Source organism: Limanda limanda, chromosome 2 (genome assembly GCF_963576545.1).
Source record: "Limanda limanda chromosome 2, fLimLim1.1, whole genome shotgun sequence".
NCBI lineage: Eukaryota > Metazoa > Chordata > Actinopteri > Pleuronectiformes > Pleuronectidae > Limanda > Limanda limanda.
The window spans coordinates 10496741-10519129 of NC_083637.1; the positions used below are offsets into that span (position 1 = coordinate 10496741).

The 22389-nt window shown below is 40.5% G+C and overlaps 2 protein-coding genes across 2 annotated transcripts; one reads left to right on the forward strand and one right to left on the reverse strand.

The window, feature by feature from the left end:
- The first annotated feature begins 866 nt into the window (after positions 1 to 866).
- On the forward strand, positions 867 to 12007 carry prmt9 (protein arginine methyltransferase 9). The gene is made up of 13 exons (XM_061085946.1): positions 867 to 1194; positions 2033 to 2232; positions 2638 to 2786; positions 2945 to 3181; positions 3287 to 3454; positions 3556 to 3658; positions 4267 to 4376; positions 4492 to 4684; positions 5444 to 5627; positions 7641 to 8331; positions 8445 to 8598; positions 10709 to 10831; positions 11404 to 12007. The coding sequence occupies exons 2-13, from the start codon at positions 2035 to 2037 to the stop codon at positions 11635 to 11637; spliced, it is 2544 nt and encodes an 847-aa protein (XP_060941929.1). The 5' UTR covers positions 867 to 1194; positions 2033 to 2034; the 3' UTR covers positions 11638 to 12007.
- A 71-nt stretch (positions 12008 to 12078) lies between these two features.
- On the reverse strand, positions 12079 to 18666 carry tmem184c (transmembrane protein 184C). Its single transcript, XM_061085957.1, has 10 exons — positions 18066 to 18666; positions 16982 to 17112; positions 16863 to 16899; positions 16490 to 16695; positions 15522 to 15596; positions 15321 to 15414; positions 14875 to 14987; positions 14666 to 14765; positions 14341 to 14512; positions 12079 to 14241 (listed from the first exon to the last, which is right to left on the reverse strand). The coding sequence occupies exons 1-10, from the start codon at positions 18189 to 18191 to the stop codon at positions 13931 to 13933; spliced, it is 1365 nt and encodes a 454-aa protein (XP_060941940.1). The 5' UTR covers positions 18192 to 18666; the 3' UTR covers positions 12079 to 13930.
- Positions 18667 to 22389: the final 3723 nt, after the last annotated feature.

Below are 22389 nucleotides of genomic sequence, written 5' to 3' on the forward strand. Positions count from 1 at the left end.
CACTGGATCACTAAGGGTCATGTTTCTTAATTGAGTTAACACATAATAAATATTGTGTCAGTAGGCCGACAGCTTTCTGTTACGCCATTGTTGGAGAAGTGGATACATGTATTTTACATAAAGCACAATTTCACTTTAATAGATTCATCTTCCCTGGATCTAGACAATAAAGATTAATGTTTTATGAAAGGAGGAAGTGCATGTGTCTCTTTATGATCGCATTACCCCCAGGCCTCCTTAGTACAATTCTCATGTCTACAGTTTGTAATTTTAGTGACTGCAACATGTCAACATCTTCATTCCTGTCTGCTCGTACATGGGCAGGAACCAAAAAGAAGCAGATCCATATTGTACAGTGTTTGTTGAATGGTGGAGTTCCAAAGAGTAGATCTTCTCTTCATGATTTGCTTGTCAGCGCTTCCAAGCTGTCTGGTGCTATTGGTGCATTGTGTTGTTTTCTGCTGGGGCTTATTGTTTTAATTACATACAATATACAATTTAAGGTCTTGTAATATATCCATGAGTGTTGGCCACCGTTCCAGGTTCAGCTCAGCTCAGTTAATGGAAATGGAAAAATATTATTTAACATCAGGAGATCATGCAAATGTAGTAAAAGAGACAGTTCACATAGATACTGTAGTTTACATCAACTATATTGTTCCCACCAGATACTCTGATAAACCCCTTTGTATATAGAGATCAGACAACATCAGTCGAATACTTTTAATGTGACATTTTTCAATTTACAACCTGATCACCTGTAGATGAATGTTTCCTCACGACCCGAGGGGCGGAACCTTGTTACTCGCTCCATGTTCGTGTCGGAAAGTTTAACCGCACGGACTCGCCTCTGGTTGAACGGTAGCTGCTGCAGCTTCATCCTCAGCACAGATGTGATTTGTGGAGGTTTTAAAACAACCAGCGTGTGGATGCGACGTGGATATAAATCAGAAATGTCGGTTTCGTGACCCGCAGCTGAGTTATCTTAGCTTTTTGTGTGTTGTTGTTATTAGCATGTGAGCTAACTGTTAGCATCCTGCTGCTGGAGGAAGAACCGCTCGGTGCGATGCTAACAGCAGAAGAGCAACGTTAACGTCTGTGTGTGTTCGCGGGATAAACACGTAAATAGATGAAATAGAAAACAAACTGGTCTTCATCTCCCAGTCTGCAGCCTGTGGTCTGACACCTCTCCCAGTAAGTCTATGTGCAAGTCGTGTCTGTGAAGAAACGAGCAGCTCTCAGTGTGTGTCTGTTGTGGTTTTATTTATTTTTTAAATTAACTTTTTTTTACTGACGTTGTAAGGTGCTAATGTTGATGCTATTTTTATCATTATTTTGACTTATCAAAGTTTGCCATTCCCAATTATTATCATAATTATGTTTTTCTGGAAATCTCATATGATAATAATAATAATGCATTTTTTAATTTACAAAAATATGTACATAATTGTAGTTTTATAAGTCTGACTTTATGTCTTAGAATTGTGAATTTTTATGTCAAAGTTTCGTATCTGTTATCTTAAACCATTGAGTGAGAAATACAAGGTTTGTCCCCATATCTCTCAATTTAAAAAACAAATATTATTCCTGAACGCATTCGTGTATTTTATTATCTGTTTTTTTTTTTGTTTTTTTTCCTCCCAGAAGAAACTACCTTTCATGGTTATGAGCTGAACAGTAGAATATTTTTAATGGTACAAGGGCTGTGTCCAATGATCATTTTCTTATCTAATAACTCCTTGGACTATTTTCTCTGTCAGTAAATAGTTTAGTCTGAAAAAAGAGTCCCAAGATATCTTATCAAATTTCCCATAATGTTAAGCCAAGAAAAAACAGAGAAATTGCCTCTTTGAGAAGCTGGAACTTTTCATTTCTGGAAGTTTTGCTTAAGAAGAACTCTGACTTGCAGTTTTTTATGCTGACAGACTAGTTGCTAAAGCTCCGTGTAGACACTTTAAGTCCTGGCTTCATTAGTCATTCTCACTTCTTATTAGACGTCTCAAGCTTTACTCATTGTGTGTATTTTCTCAAGGGATGCCTAATGCCAGTGCAAGGCCAAGGCACAGCAGGAGGCCCAGGAGGCGGCGCAGAGAGGACCCGGCCAGGAACGAGCTGGTCTCGAGCTCCCTGGAAAGTGCCCAGCAGTGCCTGTTCAACCAGGACTATGGAACCGCGTTTGTTCACTACCTCCTGGTCCTCAACCTCGCACCCTTGTTTAAGGACATTGCAAAGGTGATTACTGTTTGCTTTACTCAGAAACCCAGTCTGTGTACACACTCACTGCACTGATAACACAAAACCACAATCGCACAGTCGATTGCTTGTTCTTTCCTTCACTTCTTTCTCTATAATAGACAGTAATTCACGATCACGATTTTTCATCCGGAGTAACAGATGTGGAGTCAATTAATGATCATTTTATATTATGTAAACTGCAGAGAATTGCCATAGTGTACTTTTATTTATTTAAGGGGACAATATTGTGGATACATTTAAACACAGAGAACTGAGACACTGAAATGAAATGCAGAGCAGGAAATGCAGGGAAATATAGTGCGTATAGCTCATAGTGATTTTAAGATATAGTTTTTGGATTTTTACTGCGTAACTAAAACTTTGGTGACATCTCTCTTCCAGGAGTCCTTCAGGTTCACTCTGTTCAAATGGGCAGAGGAGCTGGACTCTGTGGGACGTATCCAGGAACTTTTTGACTGTTACGAACAAGCACTGGAGCTTTTCCCTGCGGACGAGGTCATCCTCAACAGCATGGGTGAACAGCTGTTCAGGTGGGCTCCTGCACTGTGGGAACGTTAATGTTTACACGTTATTCCCAACACCTCAATACTCCTGTTATTCCAGGGCGTAATTTAGTTTTGACGTTAGTAAGATAAAGCATCTGCCCATGGTTTTTGGTCTTTATTTTGGCTCCTCTTTGATCATCCAGGATGGGATTTAGAGACGAAGCTGCAGGTCACTTCCACAAAGCCTTAAAGCTGAGACCGGATTACCCAGAAGCCAGGGAGAACTTCTACCGTGTTGCCAACTGGCTGGTGGAGCGCTGGCATTTCTTAATGCTCAATGACCACCGGAGGAACCAGAAATACCAGCAAGCCATTCAGAAGGCGGTTCAGAACGGCTGCCACACTGTGCTGGACATAGGTACTGGCACTGGGATCCTTGGGTGAGAAATGTTCTACGAGAATTTGGAAACTTTTTTGTGGTGAATTATAACCTGTGTTTTAACGTACAAATGTTCTTGTTCTGATTTCCTGTCCTCTCTGTAAAGTATGTGTGCTAAGAAGGCCGGGGCTGCCGAGGTGTACGCCTGCGAGCTGTCGAAGACGATGTACGAACTGGCCTGTGAGGTGGTGACTGCCAATGGAATGGAAGGCAGCATCAAGATCCTTCACATGAAATCTCTGGAGATGGAAGTGCCAAAGGACATCCCACACAGGTGCAGTTTGGATTTGATCTCACAGACTCCGCATCTCCATCTTCGTTCGAGCTGATGTGAAATTTATACTCGTGTGTTTGTTTGTTTTTTGTTTTTCTCAGAGTGTCCTTGGTGGTGACGGAGACAGTGGATGCAGGGTTGTTCGGAGAGGGCATCATAGAGAGTCTCATTCATGCCTGGCACCACCTCCTGCTGCCTCCAAAGGTAACTTCAGTGATTCAGCACAAATGCAGAGCTTTAGCCTCCAGGTGCCTCAGTGCAATACGAACATTTGGCATTCAAAATCTACTGCTCTTTGTCACTGACGCACAGACCTCTCATGGTCATGGAAATACTGAAAAGGTTATTGTGAAGCTTGATAAATATATTATATAACATCTCTTGTGACTCATACTGTTATATAGTAAGTCATTATAAAGTTATACCCTAATCATGTTATAAAGTACTTACATATGCAACCGTACAGATATATTTCCACTGAATTAAGTGATAGAAATTCAGTCCAATATTCATGGCACGTTGAGAGGAAATGGATGTTGTGATATGATGTTGGTTCAGTTTTTATTTTGGCAATATTCAACCTCTGACAACATATAGGTTTAGAGGTCGTTTCACCTTTCTGTGTCCAGCAGTTGTGACGTTTCATTTCTTTCAACACATATAGTTATTGCAGTAACTGCAAACAATAATGTGCTTGCATTAGGTTCTAACCCGAAACCTTCCAGTGGTCAGTTAACATGCATGTTGCATTGGTGCCATTAAAGAGGCCTAATGTGCTTAATCATTCAAATTATTTATATCTTTCCCTAAAGAGAGGTGAGAATGAATTCAGGGAACAGTCTGCGACCGGACGTGTCATCCCTGCTGGAGCCACTGTGTTTGGTATGGCTGTCGAGAGCAATGAGATCCGCCGGCATCACAGGTAAGCCTCCATCTCTGTATTCTGTGTTAGATAAGACGTGTTTTCCTGATCAGTTATTTTGAAGCATCAGTACAAGTTGTCTGACCCTCATATGAAATTGTTTGTCTGTGTACAGGCAGTGTGTGTCTGAGGTGGGAGGTCTGTCCATGGCTGCAGCCGGGCAGCTGCGGAGTCCAGTGAGCTGCAGCACTGAACCAGACGACTCCATGGAGCCGTACACCACAGAGAGACTGAGCCGCCTGCCAGGAGGATACAAGTCTCTCACAGAGCCTTTCACAGCCTTCAACATCGATTTCAATAATGTGCAGGTGAGCAAAATTTGTGTGGGCTCTGTCTGAATGTGTGTTCTATCAATTTGATAAGTTTTGACTTTATTCCCTGTGTACTTGATGGCTGGTGTCAAATAGAATAATGGTATAATGAGAGAAATATTTATTGTTCTGACCACATGTCTGTTAGTCCCATGAAACTAATAAACCAACTTCCTCACAGACTGAAATATTGCAAACAAATGGCCTCTTATTATTCAGCTGGGAGCCTGCACGGATAATCTGATTAATGAACTCCCAGTTCACATCTGGTGGATTGGAAGCATTGCATTTGTCTGGTAGGCAGGTACCTGCAGGATGATTTGTTCCTTCACGTGAAGAGTGGATTTGCAGGCAAATGTAGCCTCATTACAGAGCTGTGAAGCAGTCCTCAGTCTGTGACACAAACTCAGTTTAGCAGAGAGGCCTGGTGAATTAGATAAACCCAGCTTTAATTTAATCTAGTTTTATAAAATGTTAGGTAGCCTGACATTTTCACACCTTCCCATTACTATTTATTTTCTTGTTGTTTTGATGTAGTTTGGATGATTTACAAAGAGCCAGTGAGGTCAGATTTGACTGTGTTAGCTTTTGGTCTCTGTTACACACCAAAAACATATTGGTCTTATCAGGCTGGACAGATATGTTAAATATTATTTCCATAAATATGTAAGATTGTTGTAAGCATAAAGTGTAAACAACCTGATTTGTTAATGTGTCTGTAACTTTGCTGTGCTGCTGTATGATGGTGACCTGTAGGACCTGGAGGGCCTGAGCTCCAGGGAGGTTCAGGAGCTCTACCTGCCCGTCATCAGGGAGGGGGAGCTGGATGCTCTGGCCGTGTGGTTCCAGCTTCACCTGGATGAGGAGAGCAGTCTGTCTACTGGGCCTCAGGAGGATACCTGCTGGGAACAGGCCATCTATCCTTTCCACAGCACCACGGGTAAGATACACCAAGTTGCACCAATAGAGACACAAGAGTCCACATTTACAATTGTATTTATATATACAGATAATAGTTTCAAACTTCTGGCTTGTCAGATTTTAGTTTAAAAACCAAGCTTGTTTATATCAGCCTGCCTGTATTCCCTCTTCCCTTCGTCTGTCATGCACTTCCATGTTGTATCAGATGAGGGCAGTGTTTGTCATATCCTGGATTCTTTACCTTTTAAACCTGACATGTCAGTAATGACAGATACTCTGAGGTTATATTGTAGCCCGATAAATCATTACTACATTTACTATTTTCTGAGAATTGTTTACTGTAAACCTGACCACGATAGCACATACAAATGTAGCTTCTTGAAATTCTGATAAAATATGACATTATAAAAACTACATTACATTTACCTAGATTTTAAAATTAAAACCCAATTAAAATAATGTATATGAAATTATAAATACATTTTTCAAATTAGTATAACATTTTTTAATGAACTATGGCAATAAAGATATTATTTACTATATAGTTTACTGTACTTACTATATTGATATACCATATGATTATATTGACTTTACTATATTTATCTTACTATAATATTTACTATAGATTTTTTTAAAAAAAGCTATAATTTATCACCAAAGTAAATATACATATTTTTTATTTATATTTAATTTGACAGGAAGGTCCCACTCAGGGAATCCTGGTCAAAATGGGCAACAGTGAAATAATAGTTTCAAATATAAATACAAACAGGGACAAATAAAAAAAACATACTAATACACAGCAAACAGATTAAAAACAGAACAGAAATATAAACATACAGGAATCAATGGCAAAAGTGAATCATTCAAAATAAAAAGCATGTTTAATGTAATGTAATCTTTTTAACAAGACAAGACCTGGTAATGATTTCAAGCATGTGGTGCATGAAACCAGATGGCAGATGTAGTCGTTGGGAACTTAAAATTGAAAGCCTTCAGCATTCTTCAATTGTTTTAATTATATCAAATTAAAGTTGCCAAATTTCCTAAAGAGCTCTCCCAACTCTTTGCTCTGCTGTAAGAGCCAGGCTTATGTGAGCGTAATACCTGCTGACACGAGGTGACATGTTCCAGTTGGCAACGCGGTGCATCATCTCGCAGACAGAGCTCGGCAGCATTTCCCCCGCGCTGCTAATTGGCTCGGGCAGCGTCGAGGGAGCCGCCACCTTTCCTGGTGATCACCAACATCCGCTTCCCGGCCGCGGTGACGTGTGTGCCGTGATCGCCTGTGACACTCTTTAGTGTTCATGAAATTCTTATAGGCAATAAATATGCATTTCTCCCAAATGCCTCTGACGAGCGGCGCGCTGACATGAAGACATGAACAGATGTTATTCCTGTAGGAATCCTTTCTGCACCCCCCCTACCCCCTCCCTCTTCTCCCCAGTCCCCTGAATCTCATTTCTCTGTTGGGTTTGCTCTCCCTTCCTCTCCTCTTTGCTTTCTGTATTTTCCTTTCCCCCTGCCTCCTCACTCTATTTCTACAACAATCTAAAAATGTTATGAGGGATTCTTCTTTCATAGAGTTTAAAACTCCAAATGTTACATTATGAATAACTATTGATATTATCGTGAGTTTTTATTGTTTATATTCTATTTCTGTACAGCAGGTTTAAACCCATTCATTTCATCCACAAAACTCCAGGGTTTGATATTTGAAATATTTCGACGCATGTGCAGATACAATACATGATATAATGTATTTACACCAAAACAAACTTTATATCCAGTAATACAACAACAATTTAATAAACAAACAAACAAACTATTTTAATAACTCTATTTGAATGATAAAATTACTATAAATCTGACCAAATATTCTACAACTTTCAGCACTTGACAGTATTTAGAGTTGCTGCTGTGGGCATGTGTCTTTTTACTGGACCAAGAAACGATTTGATTTAAATTCCACATCTTACATTGTTCCATTAAAATCAGGTTTGGTCAATTGTTTTCTTTATTGTTTCTTCAGGTTTTGTCCTGAAACCCGGAGACAAGCTGATTGTTGAGGTCTCCTGCCGAGACGCCTACCTGAGGCTCTGCAGCGTCGCCGTGCTGAGAGACGACCACGAAATTCGTCTGGACAAGCGTCACGACTCGAAGCTCTCTGGGAATCCCGTTTCAGTCCCGAACCCTGAAGCCGAACTCTGCAGCGCATTAGCGTGCCTTCAAACTGGCCAGGATCCCCCTAAAGACTTCTGCATGCTGGAATGTGCAGAAATGGCCCTGGTGAACAATGAGGATTACCATCACAAGTTTTCCACTGCGTTTGATAAGCTCGTTTCTCGGCTGAAGATGAAATGCCCAAACCTTCAGTCGGGCCAGGCTGACCCGGCTCCACCCACAGACTCTAGTGACCTGCTGTACGTGCTGGACGTGTCGGAGGGCTTCTCCTTACTCTCCTTCATCGCCGCCAGTCACGGTCACGTGAAGGCCTACAGCTCCGTGGAGAAGAAGAAGCAACAGGAAGTGCTCATGAGACTGGCTCACGCCAATAACATCCCAGAAAAGCATCTGGAGTTCTGGCTCAACAACGTGGACGACGAGCACGGGATGCTGAAGAGGCCGTCCAGGGAGAAGCTGTGGACGGCCATCATCCTGGACTGTGTGGAAACCTGTGGTCTGATCCGACAGAAGCTGATGGAGAAAGCGTCACTGGCCAGGTAAGAGGAAGTGGCAAACATTTGGTTGTGTTTTTGGTTATTACATTTATGGTAGTTTTGTATATTTATGGATACTGTTTTAAGACACTTAACCATGTGATGCACTGCACCAGGTGTCTGCTGGAGGAAGGAGGACACATCTTCCCACAGAGGATCAAGGTGTATGGGATGTTGGTGGAGTCGGACATGTTGCTGCTGGAGAGCGCCGTCCAGGGTCAGGAGCCGACACTGGGATTCAACATCGCTCCTTTCATCAACCAGTTCACTGTAAGTTTACCAATGCACAGTAAGCTGCTGTGTATCCAGGTTAGCTTATTTATGGTACTGATATATGATAACACAAGATACTTTGTTGATTTAAGTTCAGCCAATACACATGCAAACAGTAACAACACTGACTGGTATGTAAAATCCTTGCTAGTGGACGGCTGGTTTGCAAAATGAAAGATGAACATCGATGCCATACCGACCGCATCTGCTATAACTTATAAAAAATGTGGTCAGTAAACATGTTTACCGGTTTCATCCAATAAAAGTGCTGTTTTTTTAATCTTCTGACCTCTGTAGTGATGACTTTGAATCTAACTAACCAATCAGTGTCAAGTCTGGTCTCAACTGGCAGAGTTGGATGATATTGATGTTCAAATATAATAAATGTATTCACCTAATTAATGGGAAATCAAAACTAAAATTGTTAGATCGATGTAAAAAGTACAACATTTGCTGATATAGTGGTGTCACTGTCATCAATGTCATCAGTCGGACTATTGTATATCTACTTTATTACTATTTAATTAATATGCATACAGTTTTGACTTTGTTGAAATTTATAAAATATGAATATTAACAAAATGTTAAGATTTTGACTGTAGAAGGCATTTCAATATACTTATAGAACTAAACAAACAGAGGGCTCATACGGCTTACACCTTGGAGTTGGACTTTTTATTATTATTTCAGTAACAAAATATAATCCAATATTAAATAGTGACTTTAAGTGGGATCTTGTATTTGGAGACGTCTCGTCTAATTGAAAGAGAATGGCATTGCGCCCTTACACGGTTATTGTTGAGCCGAAACTTCTCCAGTCTTCAGAACACAAGTTTGAAAATCTTCCCATTGTAACATCTCGGGCCACTCGTCTCTCGTATTCCGTCTCATGTTCCTGATGCAACCGTCAATCTCGCGCTCCTGATGCAACCGTCAATATTGACATTCTTCACATAGACTACGCTGTGTTTGTGCGCTTGCATCATTCACTTTCAAATTCCGTGGATTAGGTGCAAATGTGTAGCCCGAGGTGTTTGTTAAATATGATTGACACGCGGCGCGATGCAATAAAAGTGTCGATAAGAATCTCAGGTTGTATTTGACTTGATTTGACTTGAGATGATCAGACGGACTCTGATTCCAGTTGCTTTGTTTTCCACCTTGTACAGGTTGTGTTGAGTGGAACAAGGTATTCACCGAGGTCCAGGCCCGAGTTTACTGTTGTTTGATGTGTGTTTCCCAAGCTGGTTTACAGAAGCTGCAAAAATCCCTTTGAATTCTCTTCCTTTATTATTTGGTCTGTTAGTTGTTGTCTTTTATTTTTTTTCCCAGTATCGTGTTTGTGATCTAATTTCTCAGGCCCCACGCGGGATGGTCGTTTGCTTTAACAGATGTTGTCTTTGAAGCCCTCTGTGGAGAGACCTTTTCTAGCACAACTGTCACACAACACACAACACACGGCTCTGCACGAGACATTCCTACCTGAATCCATCAGTACACATTACATCAAGCACATCAGAAAGCAGGCGCCGAGGTCTACACAACTGTGACAGGGAGGAGAAAAGATTCTTTTGTTCTGCAGTGAAGGAAACCGTGACACCTTTCTGTGCCGCCACTTTGATTCCTTCCTCTGCGTTTTACGTCTGGTGCCCTGCAGCCACGGCCTCTTTAGTCAAGTTCGGGGGAGTTTGAGGTGGAAGATTCGTTTCTCAGCATCAATCAACCATCGAGTGATTAGCCACTGACACTAGCAATTAAGAGCTAATGTGGATGAATGCTGGCTTGTGAGAAAAAGAGCCTACATCAATTGTGATTTAGCTTCTGCACCTTGTATACATTCAAGTGTTCCTCTGCCTTTTTTGTTCTTTTTTAAATAGCTATCTGTTCTATGAGTTTTAAGAGAGAAAATATGGTTTTCTAGAGCCCGACCAATATAGATTTGATTGGTGGATACAGATACCAATGTTTGGGAGCAAACTATTGACAAAGAAATGTAATTGAGGCTTGATATTTTACACTTTATGGCTGAAATGGTCATATAAGTCAATTTGTATTAGTTTGCTGCAAAGAACCTTCTAACATTGTTGTAATGTCTCATGTACTTTAGGTCCCAGTCCACGTGTTCCTGGATTTTTCCACTCTGGAGTGCAGACATCTCAGTGAGTCCGTGGAGCTCTTTGTTCTGGACCTCATGGACGCCAATGCAAACTACTCCAACAGGGAAGTCAAGGTAAGGCCTGCATCGGACCAGGGTGAAATTAGTATAATTAAGATGTCGCCTGTGAAGTAGAGCTCTGGTGGAAACAGTGTAGAGCTGCTGAAGCTTGAACTCACGCAGTGACTCGACAAGTTTAGTAAAAAAAACACATCCCAGAGCTGCTTACATGAACATTCAGCACCAGAAAACTGAAATTAATGAGTCACAACTAAGAACACAAACTTGTTTTATTCTTGACTGAATTCAGCCAAGAAAATTTTTTTTATATTGGCCTAGGCGCTGCAGTTTAAAGAAATCACTAAATTAAGAAATAAATGTTAAAATGTTCAAGCTTTGGGTCAGAGACTCTCTTCAAGGCACGAAGTCTTCTCTTTCAGAATTTTCAGAAATTTCAACTTATTGTCTGTAACTGTCTTTTAGTCACTCTTAGTTAGTAGTTAGTTATGTTCACACTTGATGTACTTCAGGGTGTCCTTGCCCCTGATTTTAAAAATGACAAGATTTAGAAGTGACTGGAATTGAGTATTAGACCTAGTCTATGTTCCATTAAGTATCTTGTTAAAGCCCTGATCCGTGTTGTCCAGGTCCAGGCTACATCCTCCGGCAGAATAACAGCAATTCCCTTCTGGTACCAAATCCACATGGACCAGGAGATCAGCATCAGCACCCTGAGCCAGAACTCTCACTGGAAGCAGGCGGCCGCTGTGCTGCAGCAGCCCCTGCAGGTACAGGCTGGAGACTGGGTCCTTCTGGCTGTGAAGCTTCACAAGAGCACCATCTCCATATCAGCACATGTAGTCAATGAGCAGACTCAGTAATAACCCGGTTGTAGCTTCATTTTAGATCATTGTCACAAGCTCTATAGGGAAATGCATTAAATTACTATGCATTCACTTCTGGGTATTGTTTAATATGACAAGAAGATTTCAGTTTTCATGTTTTTTTTTTAAATTAATAATGTAATATCAGTCTCTGTTCTGAGATTGAGTAGAAACCTGCATGACCCGAAGCTGCTTCATCACAACCATTAAGAAAGTTCAGCATTGAACATTCAAGTCCTGTTTTTATTTGTAAATTGTTCCAGGTCTCAGGACATTTATAATTTATACTTATGAATATACTATTTGTAAGTATATTATATAAATATCATAGTTGTCGCTTGATTTCAGTTGATTTTGTAAAGATTGTTTGTGGGTATAAATAAAAAAAGGAAACAATAAATGTGACATTTTCTTAATAAATTGAAAACATGAGCAAACTGTAGTTAATCTGATTTATTGACGAGACAGAAGATGTGTTTAAATTAAGCTGTGGCACAAATTCTTCTGATGTGATCCTGACACTTATGACAAAATAAGAAATAAATCACATAAGGCAATGCAACATGTTTCAGCTGGACACGGACTGCCGATATCATACATTTATGTATTTACTGACTGATCAACCTGATATCCACTGTACATCAAACATGTCAATATCCCTGCACATATCCATGTAAGTCACAAAATACGCCAAGTAGAATCTATAGGTAAAATCAATGGCTTAGGTGCAAAGTTCGTTAAAAGGCTAAAAGGTGGATGGAGAACCTCTTCACATATTAACAGATGAATGTAGTGGATCGATTAGTACCATGGGCACATAGAACAAGACGTCTGTCTATGTAGTAGAGCATTGATAGGAATTTACTAGAATGTGCTTGATTGTACAGTTTCATGCTGAATATGTATATTGTATTAATACTTGGACTGTACTCCTAGTATCTAATAAAACCCATAGGAAATACACTGTTATGATGTCACACTGTCAGTAAGGACATGTTTCCAGTAGGAAGCTCAAAACCTACAAATCCCAAGTTTATCTTTTCCCACTGATAAAGTTAAATCTCGACTGTGCATCTTCATAACTTGGTGCTTCTGCTCTTTTCACCTGTTCTCTCTGGGACACACACAACAGACAATGAAAACAAAATCAACATAAAGTGTCTAGTATGGTGTTGAGCCACCAAAACAGCTTCCATGTGCTTTGACATTGATTCCACTAATTCTACTGGAGGGTGATCACCCTTTGTATTATTCTCCCAGGTCAGTTGAGTTTATAATCTGGTCACCGCAAAGGTCTTAGGAAACAAGACACATCATTTTCGTTCATGTCAAAACCTTCAGTACCTGCTCAGCATCTTTATACTTTCACAAAAGCATGATTGGATGCAATATTGGATGATTGGGTTGGTAAGTTGTTTCTGAACTACTTATCTTATTTGTTGCATTCCTCTGTGTCAATGGCCCTTGCAGGACAATAATAAACACGACTAATCATTTCATCTGGACCTGCATGTGCTCTCACAGAAGCTTAGTGAGTGACTCATGGAAAAATTTGCTTCTAGCAGTTGTGCGATAACGTGTTTTAGAGCTTTGACGGGAGGGGAATGTATGTGTAGCCTGCTCCTGCTTCCTTTTCCAAGATTACTAACCCTTGCTTTAATTTCACTGTAATGCTGTAATGCTTAATTTATTTAGAATATTTTCTTTAACTTCTCCATCCTCAACTGGTTAAGTTAAAGAAAAAAAAGACGGCTCTGTACACATCATGTGCTTTAGTCTTCAGACATAATGTGAAGGTAACATTTGTCTTTTACAAGTTGCATATTTCTTTCACATTTTGAGATTGTACCATGAAAGTACTGACACGTAGATACATGCTTCACTGGGACTTCAGGAGGTTTCATGTAGACTGACCTTAAGGAGCACAACAACACAAGACCGGGCTCTTTGGGACACATGATAAAACAGACCAACGAGTCTTTGCCAATGAAAGTGGATAAAAACCATTCTGGCATAGCTTAATGAGCATAATAATATGCAAACTGGCTAAAATGCTTGTAACCTACAAATCATTAAGCCATAACTCCATCTAAACATTCACCGAGCTGTCACTGGCAGATAGGTCCATCTAGCTTTGCCTTTGCTGGCAAACGTCTACAACTATTTGGCGGATGTGCCCTTTGCTGTTGAATCAGTAACGTATGTCTGCAGGAAAATGGCAAGGCTTTAATTGGGTCCTGCCCAACCATGTGTGGTAGAGTCTGTTGGTGACATCAGCTCTGATGTTGGGCTAAGTGATCACAATGAGATCTCCCTCCGCCACGTCCGTGCTTTGGTCGGTCCGGTCTTCTTCCTGGGTGTCTTCGGGTCTAGCTTCATACCCTTCGTCCCATGGGAGCGAGCTGAGCCCAGCGGGAGCCGACCGGGAGTGGGGCGTGAGGGTTCTCCCCAGGCCCTGGTACTGACCGTTGGGCGACACTGGGTCGGATGCCGCCTCGGTGATGGCGTCTTGGGAGGCCGACGAGAGCAAGCCAGATCGCTCGCCATCGCTCTCCGCCTCGCCGAAGTAAGACTTCCTCGGACGACCCAGAACTGTTCTCCCTGTAAATGACGACCAAAAGAAAATGTCTGTACAGTCTTCTCAGGGCCAGACATATTTACAAAGCTGTGAAAATACACGAGCAGCCAGAAGGCACTTACCAACATTGCGGACTTGTTCAGAAATGTCTGCTCTGACATCAGATATGTCCCACATTGCCATGAAAGAGTCAAAGCACGAGCCCTCCTCGGCCTCCTGGATGTAAGGCTTGTAAGTGAAGCTGTAGTGATGGGCAATAGCTGCCAGAAACATCTCCACACATATGATGAAATCCTGAAGGAGACAGGACAGTTGTAGTGTTGTAGTTAGGGAGTAAAAACAAAACTCGGATATCAACTCGTGTGAAAAGAAAAAAAAGTATCACATTATTCTATTTCCTTACAAACTATGGTCACTTCTTTTTCAACTACACAAGATTTTGCCCACCTGCAATCCAGTAGCGACAGCCTCCACACTGTTCCATTCCCATGTGCGGTCCTTTGAAATGATTCCCACTTTCACCAGCAGAGCAATGAACACGGCTTGCCTGAGAGTTTACATAGAAAGTCGTCACATTACGGCCTGACACAAAATCTGCATTGTTTAAAGAAATTATACATTTTTTTTTATACGTTTTAAGATAAACAAGTAATTACCAGAAAGAGACAAACACCACCATTTTCACACACAGGAATTTGCCCACTGGTTTGATTGGACCCAGCTCCTCTCTCAGGGCTCTGTAGAACAGCACCAGGCAGTACATGGCAAACTAGATCAAGAGATGAAAGACAAAACATCAGACTACTCACATTTCTTATATAAGGCCTCCTAATAGATGGTTCTATATAGTCCCATAAGAAGTATAATAGGCCCAACAAAAAGAGGGGGAAAAGATCCATGTTTATGCTTAGGAAATAGGTGAATTATTTCCAGATGTACAACAAAATGCCATGTCCCATTCTTCAACCAAGTTTTATGGAAATTTGATCAGTACTTTTTTCATGATCCTGCTGACAAACAACAAACAAACCAACCGGCAAACGGACAGAGGTGAAAACTCAACCACCTTGTCCGGTGGTAAAAAAGACGGTTTCATTATTACCAGCTGTGACATATTGTTGAAGATGACCAGGTACGTCCAAGCATTTGTGGAACTGAAATTTCCTTCATCGTACACTCCACACAGCTCACAGATTCTGGGTGGAAGAATAAACTGACATCAATACAAATTAAATGAGCAAAAATACTTTTGTTTGAATTACGAGAGTTAAATTAAGTGCAGTGAACATCTGAGTTTACTTACAAGGCAATCACTGTTGTGAAAGGTCTTACGACTGTGTACTGTAACACTCCCAATTTGCATCTCAACAGTAAAACCCTGCAGAACAAACATGTGACTTGAGTTAGAAAGATATTGGTAAACAAGATTTAAGTTGAAATTAGTAAATATCTATTGATCAAATACACAAAACACGAATGGTTGTAAGAAATATGGTAAATTTGAGACACATGAGTGAAATGAAAACATTTAAACAATCAACTGTGGAATTTTCCTCAACAACTTTTTCAGTCATGAGCTTTAAAATCCACGTACTAAATGCCGCACTAATCTAAAGGGTAAGAAATGACAGGGGGATAAATAAACCTATAAATATATTTAATAGATGAGACTAATGCTGACGACCTTCAAGAAAATGTTAAATGTTTGTTCTCCTTTAGTTTTTAAGAAACAAACTGATTCTTGTGTAAAATAAAGAGAAGGACAAATCTCCAGGCAAAATGAACTACACACAGGCACGTTAACCAATTACTGATGTTGCCAGACTGCGGCTAATTTGAAGCTGGTGACTCTCATTGATTTGTTTCCTTCAAGAAAAAAACACATTCATCTCAACATTTGAACATTCTGTTCCTTGAAACAAAGTTGAACAAACAACAGCACAAGAAAGAAAATAATCACCTCCTATGTCTTAGTCACTCTCATCATTTCTGAACTTTAAAACCAAAACCTCATTGGAATCAAGTTATACCTGATGAGGTAATGTTGTATACCCTCAGGTTTGCAGAAAGATTGATAATAAAACTGATAAATCTTATTATGATATTATTGGAGGTAAGTCAGATCTCTTCTTACGAGCAGTCTAACAGGGTAGTAATATAAGAGGAGAACATTAAGTAGCATCCAGTTTAGTGTAAAATTTGCCCACATGGATATTTTTATGTAAATTAATCCTCACTGTAAAAGTGTTTTTTATTCTAAAGAGAACTTACTCTCCCATCGGCCATGGTGGGCAGCAGCAGAGAGGAGGCAGGTGTTTCTGCTGCTCCTGAACCTCCAGCATCCGCACCAGGCTCGGGTACTGGTTTTCCAGGTAGTTGAGCAGGAAGGTCATGAAGTTGTAGATGACGTAGGCCTCATAGCATTCTCTGCATGTGTCCACATAGATCGCTATGCTGGGGTATTTCAGTGCAAGCCACTGAGAAAGAAAGAGCATGATCACAGGGAGAGAAGTGAAAATATTACATTTTCAAGTACCACATTGCATAAAGCAACATTCTCTCAGTGTTGCTACTTGATGTCAAGTCTCAGCAGAAATGATTGGTGATTTAGTAAATAGATTTGAGTATAAAATATACAACTTACACTGTCAAGGCTGTAGATTGGGACCATCCATAATATTCTATAAAAAACATGAAAACACGTGCATTAAAAAAAAGGCTGTTTCTTCTGATCATGGCAGACGTGCTTGTCGACATGTTTACCTGATGATAGGTTTCTGAAGCTCCGGCTGAGTGTAGTGAACCAGATGCTGAAGAATGCCCCATAATGATATGGGTATGGTCATGAAGACGAATATCCCAGCAATGAACCATGCTTTGTTGTGTGTGCTAACCTGCCGTTACATGGAGAGAAACAGTCAACATGTTAATGTGAGGCTGTGCACCTCCAGCACTTTGACCATCTAGATTATATATTAGCGCTGGAAGATACGGCCAAAACTTATATCAAGAAGATAAATAAAGGCTGTTATATTCTATTCAATGTTTTCATATCAGTTGATATTGATAATCGTCATGATAAAGACAGTTTTTGCTCCTGAGTGAATGTTGTGGTTTTAAACTCTTCTCTTAAAGCAGAGAATGACAAATCCAAACAGATTTCAATGTGTTATACTTCCTCAATGCTTGCACAATGCATAAGCATTAAATCAATAAATATTGGACTTATGTTATTGGAGAAGATTGTATCATGTTCGTTGTTTATAGTGTTTTTTCCCCCCAGCCCTATGTATATGTGCGACATGGGTGGAAGTGGAGATCATTGTATTTTAAATAAGTGTGCAATGTCCTGGAAACAAATATGTATTTGAAGGATTAGTACAGTGTTATAAGCAGAATGTACTCTACTGCCTCAACGGTAGAATGAGTGTTTAAAGTAGATTAGGGCCCAGTTATGTTGCCATGGGAGCCTGTGTTGTTTGTCAAACTAAATGAATAATAACATTAAGATTTCAATGTCATTTAAAGGCTGGAATGTACTGTAGGTGAATTCCTCGGAAAGAAATGCAGTGGGGAAAAATACAAATCCTTCCCTCTGAAAATTGTGAAGCAGAATTAGTATAAATTCATTCAAGTAAATTGGAAGAACCTTAAACTGTCTATAAGTACAATTTAAGTTACATTTAACCTCGTAAATCTTTCTCTGTATCAGTAAAGTATCTATCTATATATCTGTTTGTCTGTGTGTCTGTCTGTCTGTTGATCCAACAGGGCTCCCAGACAGCAGAGGAAACAACGTGTATTCATCACATGCATTCATCACATGCACTGACAGCTGGAGACTGACCGCAGACTTCTGCAGCTCCCAGATGCAAAGTGGCAGGACCACCAGCAGCAGGAGGATGTACAGGACCACCACCAGCGGCCGGATCCACCTCCTCCAGTTCCCGCAGGAACACGGGATGTTGCACATCGAGGCCTCCGAAGCTGGCCCGAGGCTCAGCTGCAACAACAACTTCTTCTTCGCTGGTCTGGAAGGACCCTGCTAGCGCTGCTCGCTAGCTTAGCATCACAGTCACACTTCCAGCAGATCCACCGGGACCTAGAACCACCGCTTCCCTGTTAGAGAGAGTGTGTTACCTCGTCCTCTAGGGTTAAGTTTCATTCATGGAGACGATGTGACAGCTCGTGTGAGTCGGTTCCACTGAGCTAGGATGCTAACTGCTAGCTGCTCAGCTGTTTGACTCCATGTCAACAAACACAGACGATGACCCTCGGACCCGGAAGCGTCGAGTCTCTCAGTGTCTAACACCGGATGATGAAACTCGAGTCCGACAAGTGAACTCACTTCCTACACAGAAGTTTAGTCTTTTAGATTCAAGCCTTTGTTTGCGTTTGACGGTAAAAGTTTCCAGAAAACTAATTCCTGTTGAGTTGCTACTTCCTGTTATTCGCGACAAAGTCCCGCCCACACGCTTCTTCCTCTGGTGTTAATTGGCGGTTGCTAAAGGTCCGCCCGTGTTCTTGAAGCTGATTGGTTTGTTTTGGAGGAAGTTGACCAATAGGCAAACAGAGTGGCTTGTCTTCCACTGTGATGTCATAAACCGGAAGTTGCTCTGCAGTTCCATTGAGAACAACAAATAATAAGTTAAATTGAAATTGGTCATTTTCGCCCCTAGTTTCCATTGTAAAAATGCAAATCAGTTCAAATGAAGCCCCTGGGTGTCCAGTATGTTTATATATGTGTCTATGTGGATATATGTATACATAACTATACAGAACTTACATTTTCAAAACCATGTCTGCAACCATGCGTCATGCATACATACCTCTCTTCCTCTAGCTGACAGCTGCGGTCTTAAAGTTTCCACTTCCTGTCCTGTTGAACACAAAGAGAAATTACACAAACAAGTGGGAGAAAAAAATACTATTTACAAACAGGGATGAGGAAAAAAATAATAATCAAAAAAATAATCAAACACAAGTTTGATTATTCTAGTTATCGAGTTATTCGAAAAAAAGAGTGAGGAGAAGTACAAATTTATTTAATATCACCCTTTCTTCATATATGAATAATCATCTCATAAAATACAATTTCTAAAATTTCTAGGACTGCAAAGCGGCACTGAGTGGGCCCGAGCACATTCATTTTGAAGCGTTGCACGCGTTTTGCCTTTTGCCCGAAAAAAATAAATAATGACTGAGGAAATATTGACACATATAGCTGTTCAGGCTTGAACTCTGATCATGAGACAGATGTTTGGTGCTGATAGGACAATGCACAGTGGAGTTATGACAACTTCGTCTCCTTTGGCGAAGGATGAACTTACGCCGTACCTCAATGTTTACACAGTTTGAGGAAATGTCCCAATTCTGAGAGAGAGAGACGTCACCTTTACAAGACATAAAGATTCCTTTAATCTATGACCACTGACACTGTCACTGCAGGATCGGAGTTGTTTGTTTACGGCTCAGCATCAAAGGATTCAAGGTCCATGTATGTCCGAGATACAGAACCTGGTGTTTTTAATGGCGTGTAATCAAACTTTGACGCCACGCCAAGGTCACACCGTGTGACGAAAAATCGATCTTTGAGTTAGTTTGTATCTCCGTCTTGTCCTCAAAAAGCCAATTCATTTGCCTAAAAAAAAAAAAGAAAAAATCCTTACAATTTCAATAGGGCCTCAGTGTCTGTCAGTGCCTGTCAGTGCTCGGGGCCTAATAACTTCAACTCTTTTCCCCTGAAACTGCTTTACACATGCAGCTTTTATGTTTTTGTCTTTGTATATTTATACTGATATGCATATTTTCCTCATATTGTCCACATATGTTAGTGTTCTATATGTACAAATACCATGTGTTTACAACATTACACTTGATGTCAAGGTCAATTGACAATGAAACACCGCTTCTCCCTGATCCCCGGTGTAAACATATAAGTAGACAGAACAAATGAGTACGCAACATAGTAAATACTCAAAACATGCATTTATAAGGCACATGGTGGGTAGGTTGAGAGTAGTGCAAACTAGAATAGTGCAAAAATAGATTGAGAGTGCAAAAATACTTCATGGTAAGTACTGTAATGTACAACCACAAGACAGGGTAAATAACAGCAGTTGTAGAATGATGAAAGCATTTACAGTAAAAAGTTGAAATGACAGGTGTATGTTAGCATTGAAAACCTTCAATAACAGTTCTTGTTGTTTGTAGGTAAGGGGGGTGGGGGGTGGTGTTTGGTGCAAGAAGGGTCCTAGGGTGGGGAGAGGGGGGGTGATTGTCTGTGTATTTGTCTGTTTTTCAATTAAAAAAAATTAATTCTTATTGATCACAATAAATGCACGCCACAGAGGCCGTGCTTTCGCCACCAGATGGCAATGTAAATTAACAATTACTGTGAAACCAATCCAAACATCAGTTGTAGTAGCAGACAGTGGGTGGAAAAACGACAGGAGGAGGTTGTTTCTTAAACTGTCTCAGACCTCGTGCAGAGTTTTCTCACGGCCAACTTTTCATCAGAACAGGCACATGTGTACTCTGATGACGGCTGTTGTGTGTGCTGACTCACTGTCTAATGAAATCGAATGCTTTTACAGCAATGAAAATGCACACTGTGAAAAAGGGCCAAATTTTTAGGGCGTTTTGCTATTTGCGAACAAATCGAGGAATCTCTCACTGTCTGAAAACTTTTGTAAGGAAAATGCAATGTTGGACTTTTCAATGAGTCTTTATTGATATCATCCAGAGGTTGTCACCCTTTGTTTCCATGTGTTTATTTGTTAGCAAGATTACCCAAAACCCCATTACATGTTGATGTTGATCCGGATAAAGGGACAGATCAAAGATACATTTTTTGTCACTTTTTCTTCGCCTTTTTTTTCACAAATATCCCCAGGTAGTAATTCATGGCTATTGATGGCAAATCTTATATATTAAGGGCACTTATTATAACTATGAGTGTGTGCAATTTGGTGCCTCTTGATTGAATTTAAGGGGACTGTTGGGCATTGGCGGAGGTTGTGTTCTACTGAATGCCACTTTAGTTTTTTTCATTCAAAAGATATATATCTATATTTACATTTACCTGTCTCTGTTAAGACTGAACTACGAGACACTAATTCAGAAATACATTTCGTGATTCTGCTGCCCTGTTCACATTTAACCTCAACAGCGATGTCTAGAAGTCTTGATCATGTTTTACATTTGAAAATCTATCAATTATAAGGTCCAGAGCTGGATTGTTACTGATCCTCAAACTGAAATAATCATCATACTCTTACAATGACCCACCGTTCACTAATTTCAATTTTGCGCTGGTATCCCAGGCGTGCGCTTTATTTTCTTTCATATAAATTAACAATTGAACTGAAAAGAATCACGCACGAGTTTGTCTGTGTGTCTCCCTGCGAAATGACGGGAGGCAGAACTTTCCTTTCTATTGCACCATGTCTCCACTGCCCCACAGTCACAGGAATCACCGGTTGTTGCAGGACAGATTGTTCATGAATTTTGAATGGATCCTTTTGGCTTTTATGAATTAGAAATGGTCTTTGCCACAAGTCATGCAAGCGAGTGTCATGGTGGATAGCTTGGAGGGGCTGCCATGCAAAGTGGCATACAGGGTACAACCATGTTAAGGCAGGGTAGATAAACATATGCTGTGTTTGATCAGAGCCAAAACACATTTTAGAATAAAGGATGTGGCGTCCATCGCTTCTGCTAAATCACCGCCCACAACCGTCGGGTGAAGCAGCTCGTACCGTATGTGCTTGCAGGAAAAGATGAGCAGAATGGATCGGCCGGAGGAACAATAATAATCAATGCACAAGAAAAGAAGAGACATCGAGTCTGATTCCCGAGATATAATGTATCAGCCAAAGTGCACCTCCTCTGTCAGGGTAATACACAAGTGTGCCATTGTTCAACAATGACTTATTTATCTTAATACGTCTGCCATAGGCTTGTGTGTCAGGAAATGTTCAGACTCACTGAGGGCTGTTCACTTCAGCTCATCTGCTCCTGAACAACACCGCGAGTGGAGATGGGGTTGAAGAAGCTCAAAGTCAAACAGCATCGACAGTGAAAATAGGAGTCGTAGTTTTACAACATGTCCCTCTGAGCCTCTTTAAAGGATCAGGCTGGTAATATTCTAGATTTTTTACTATCAATAA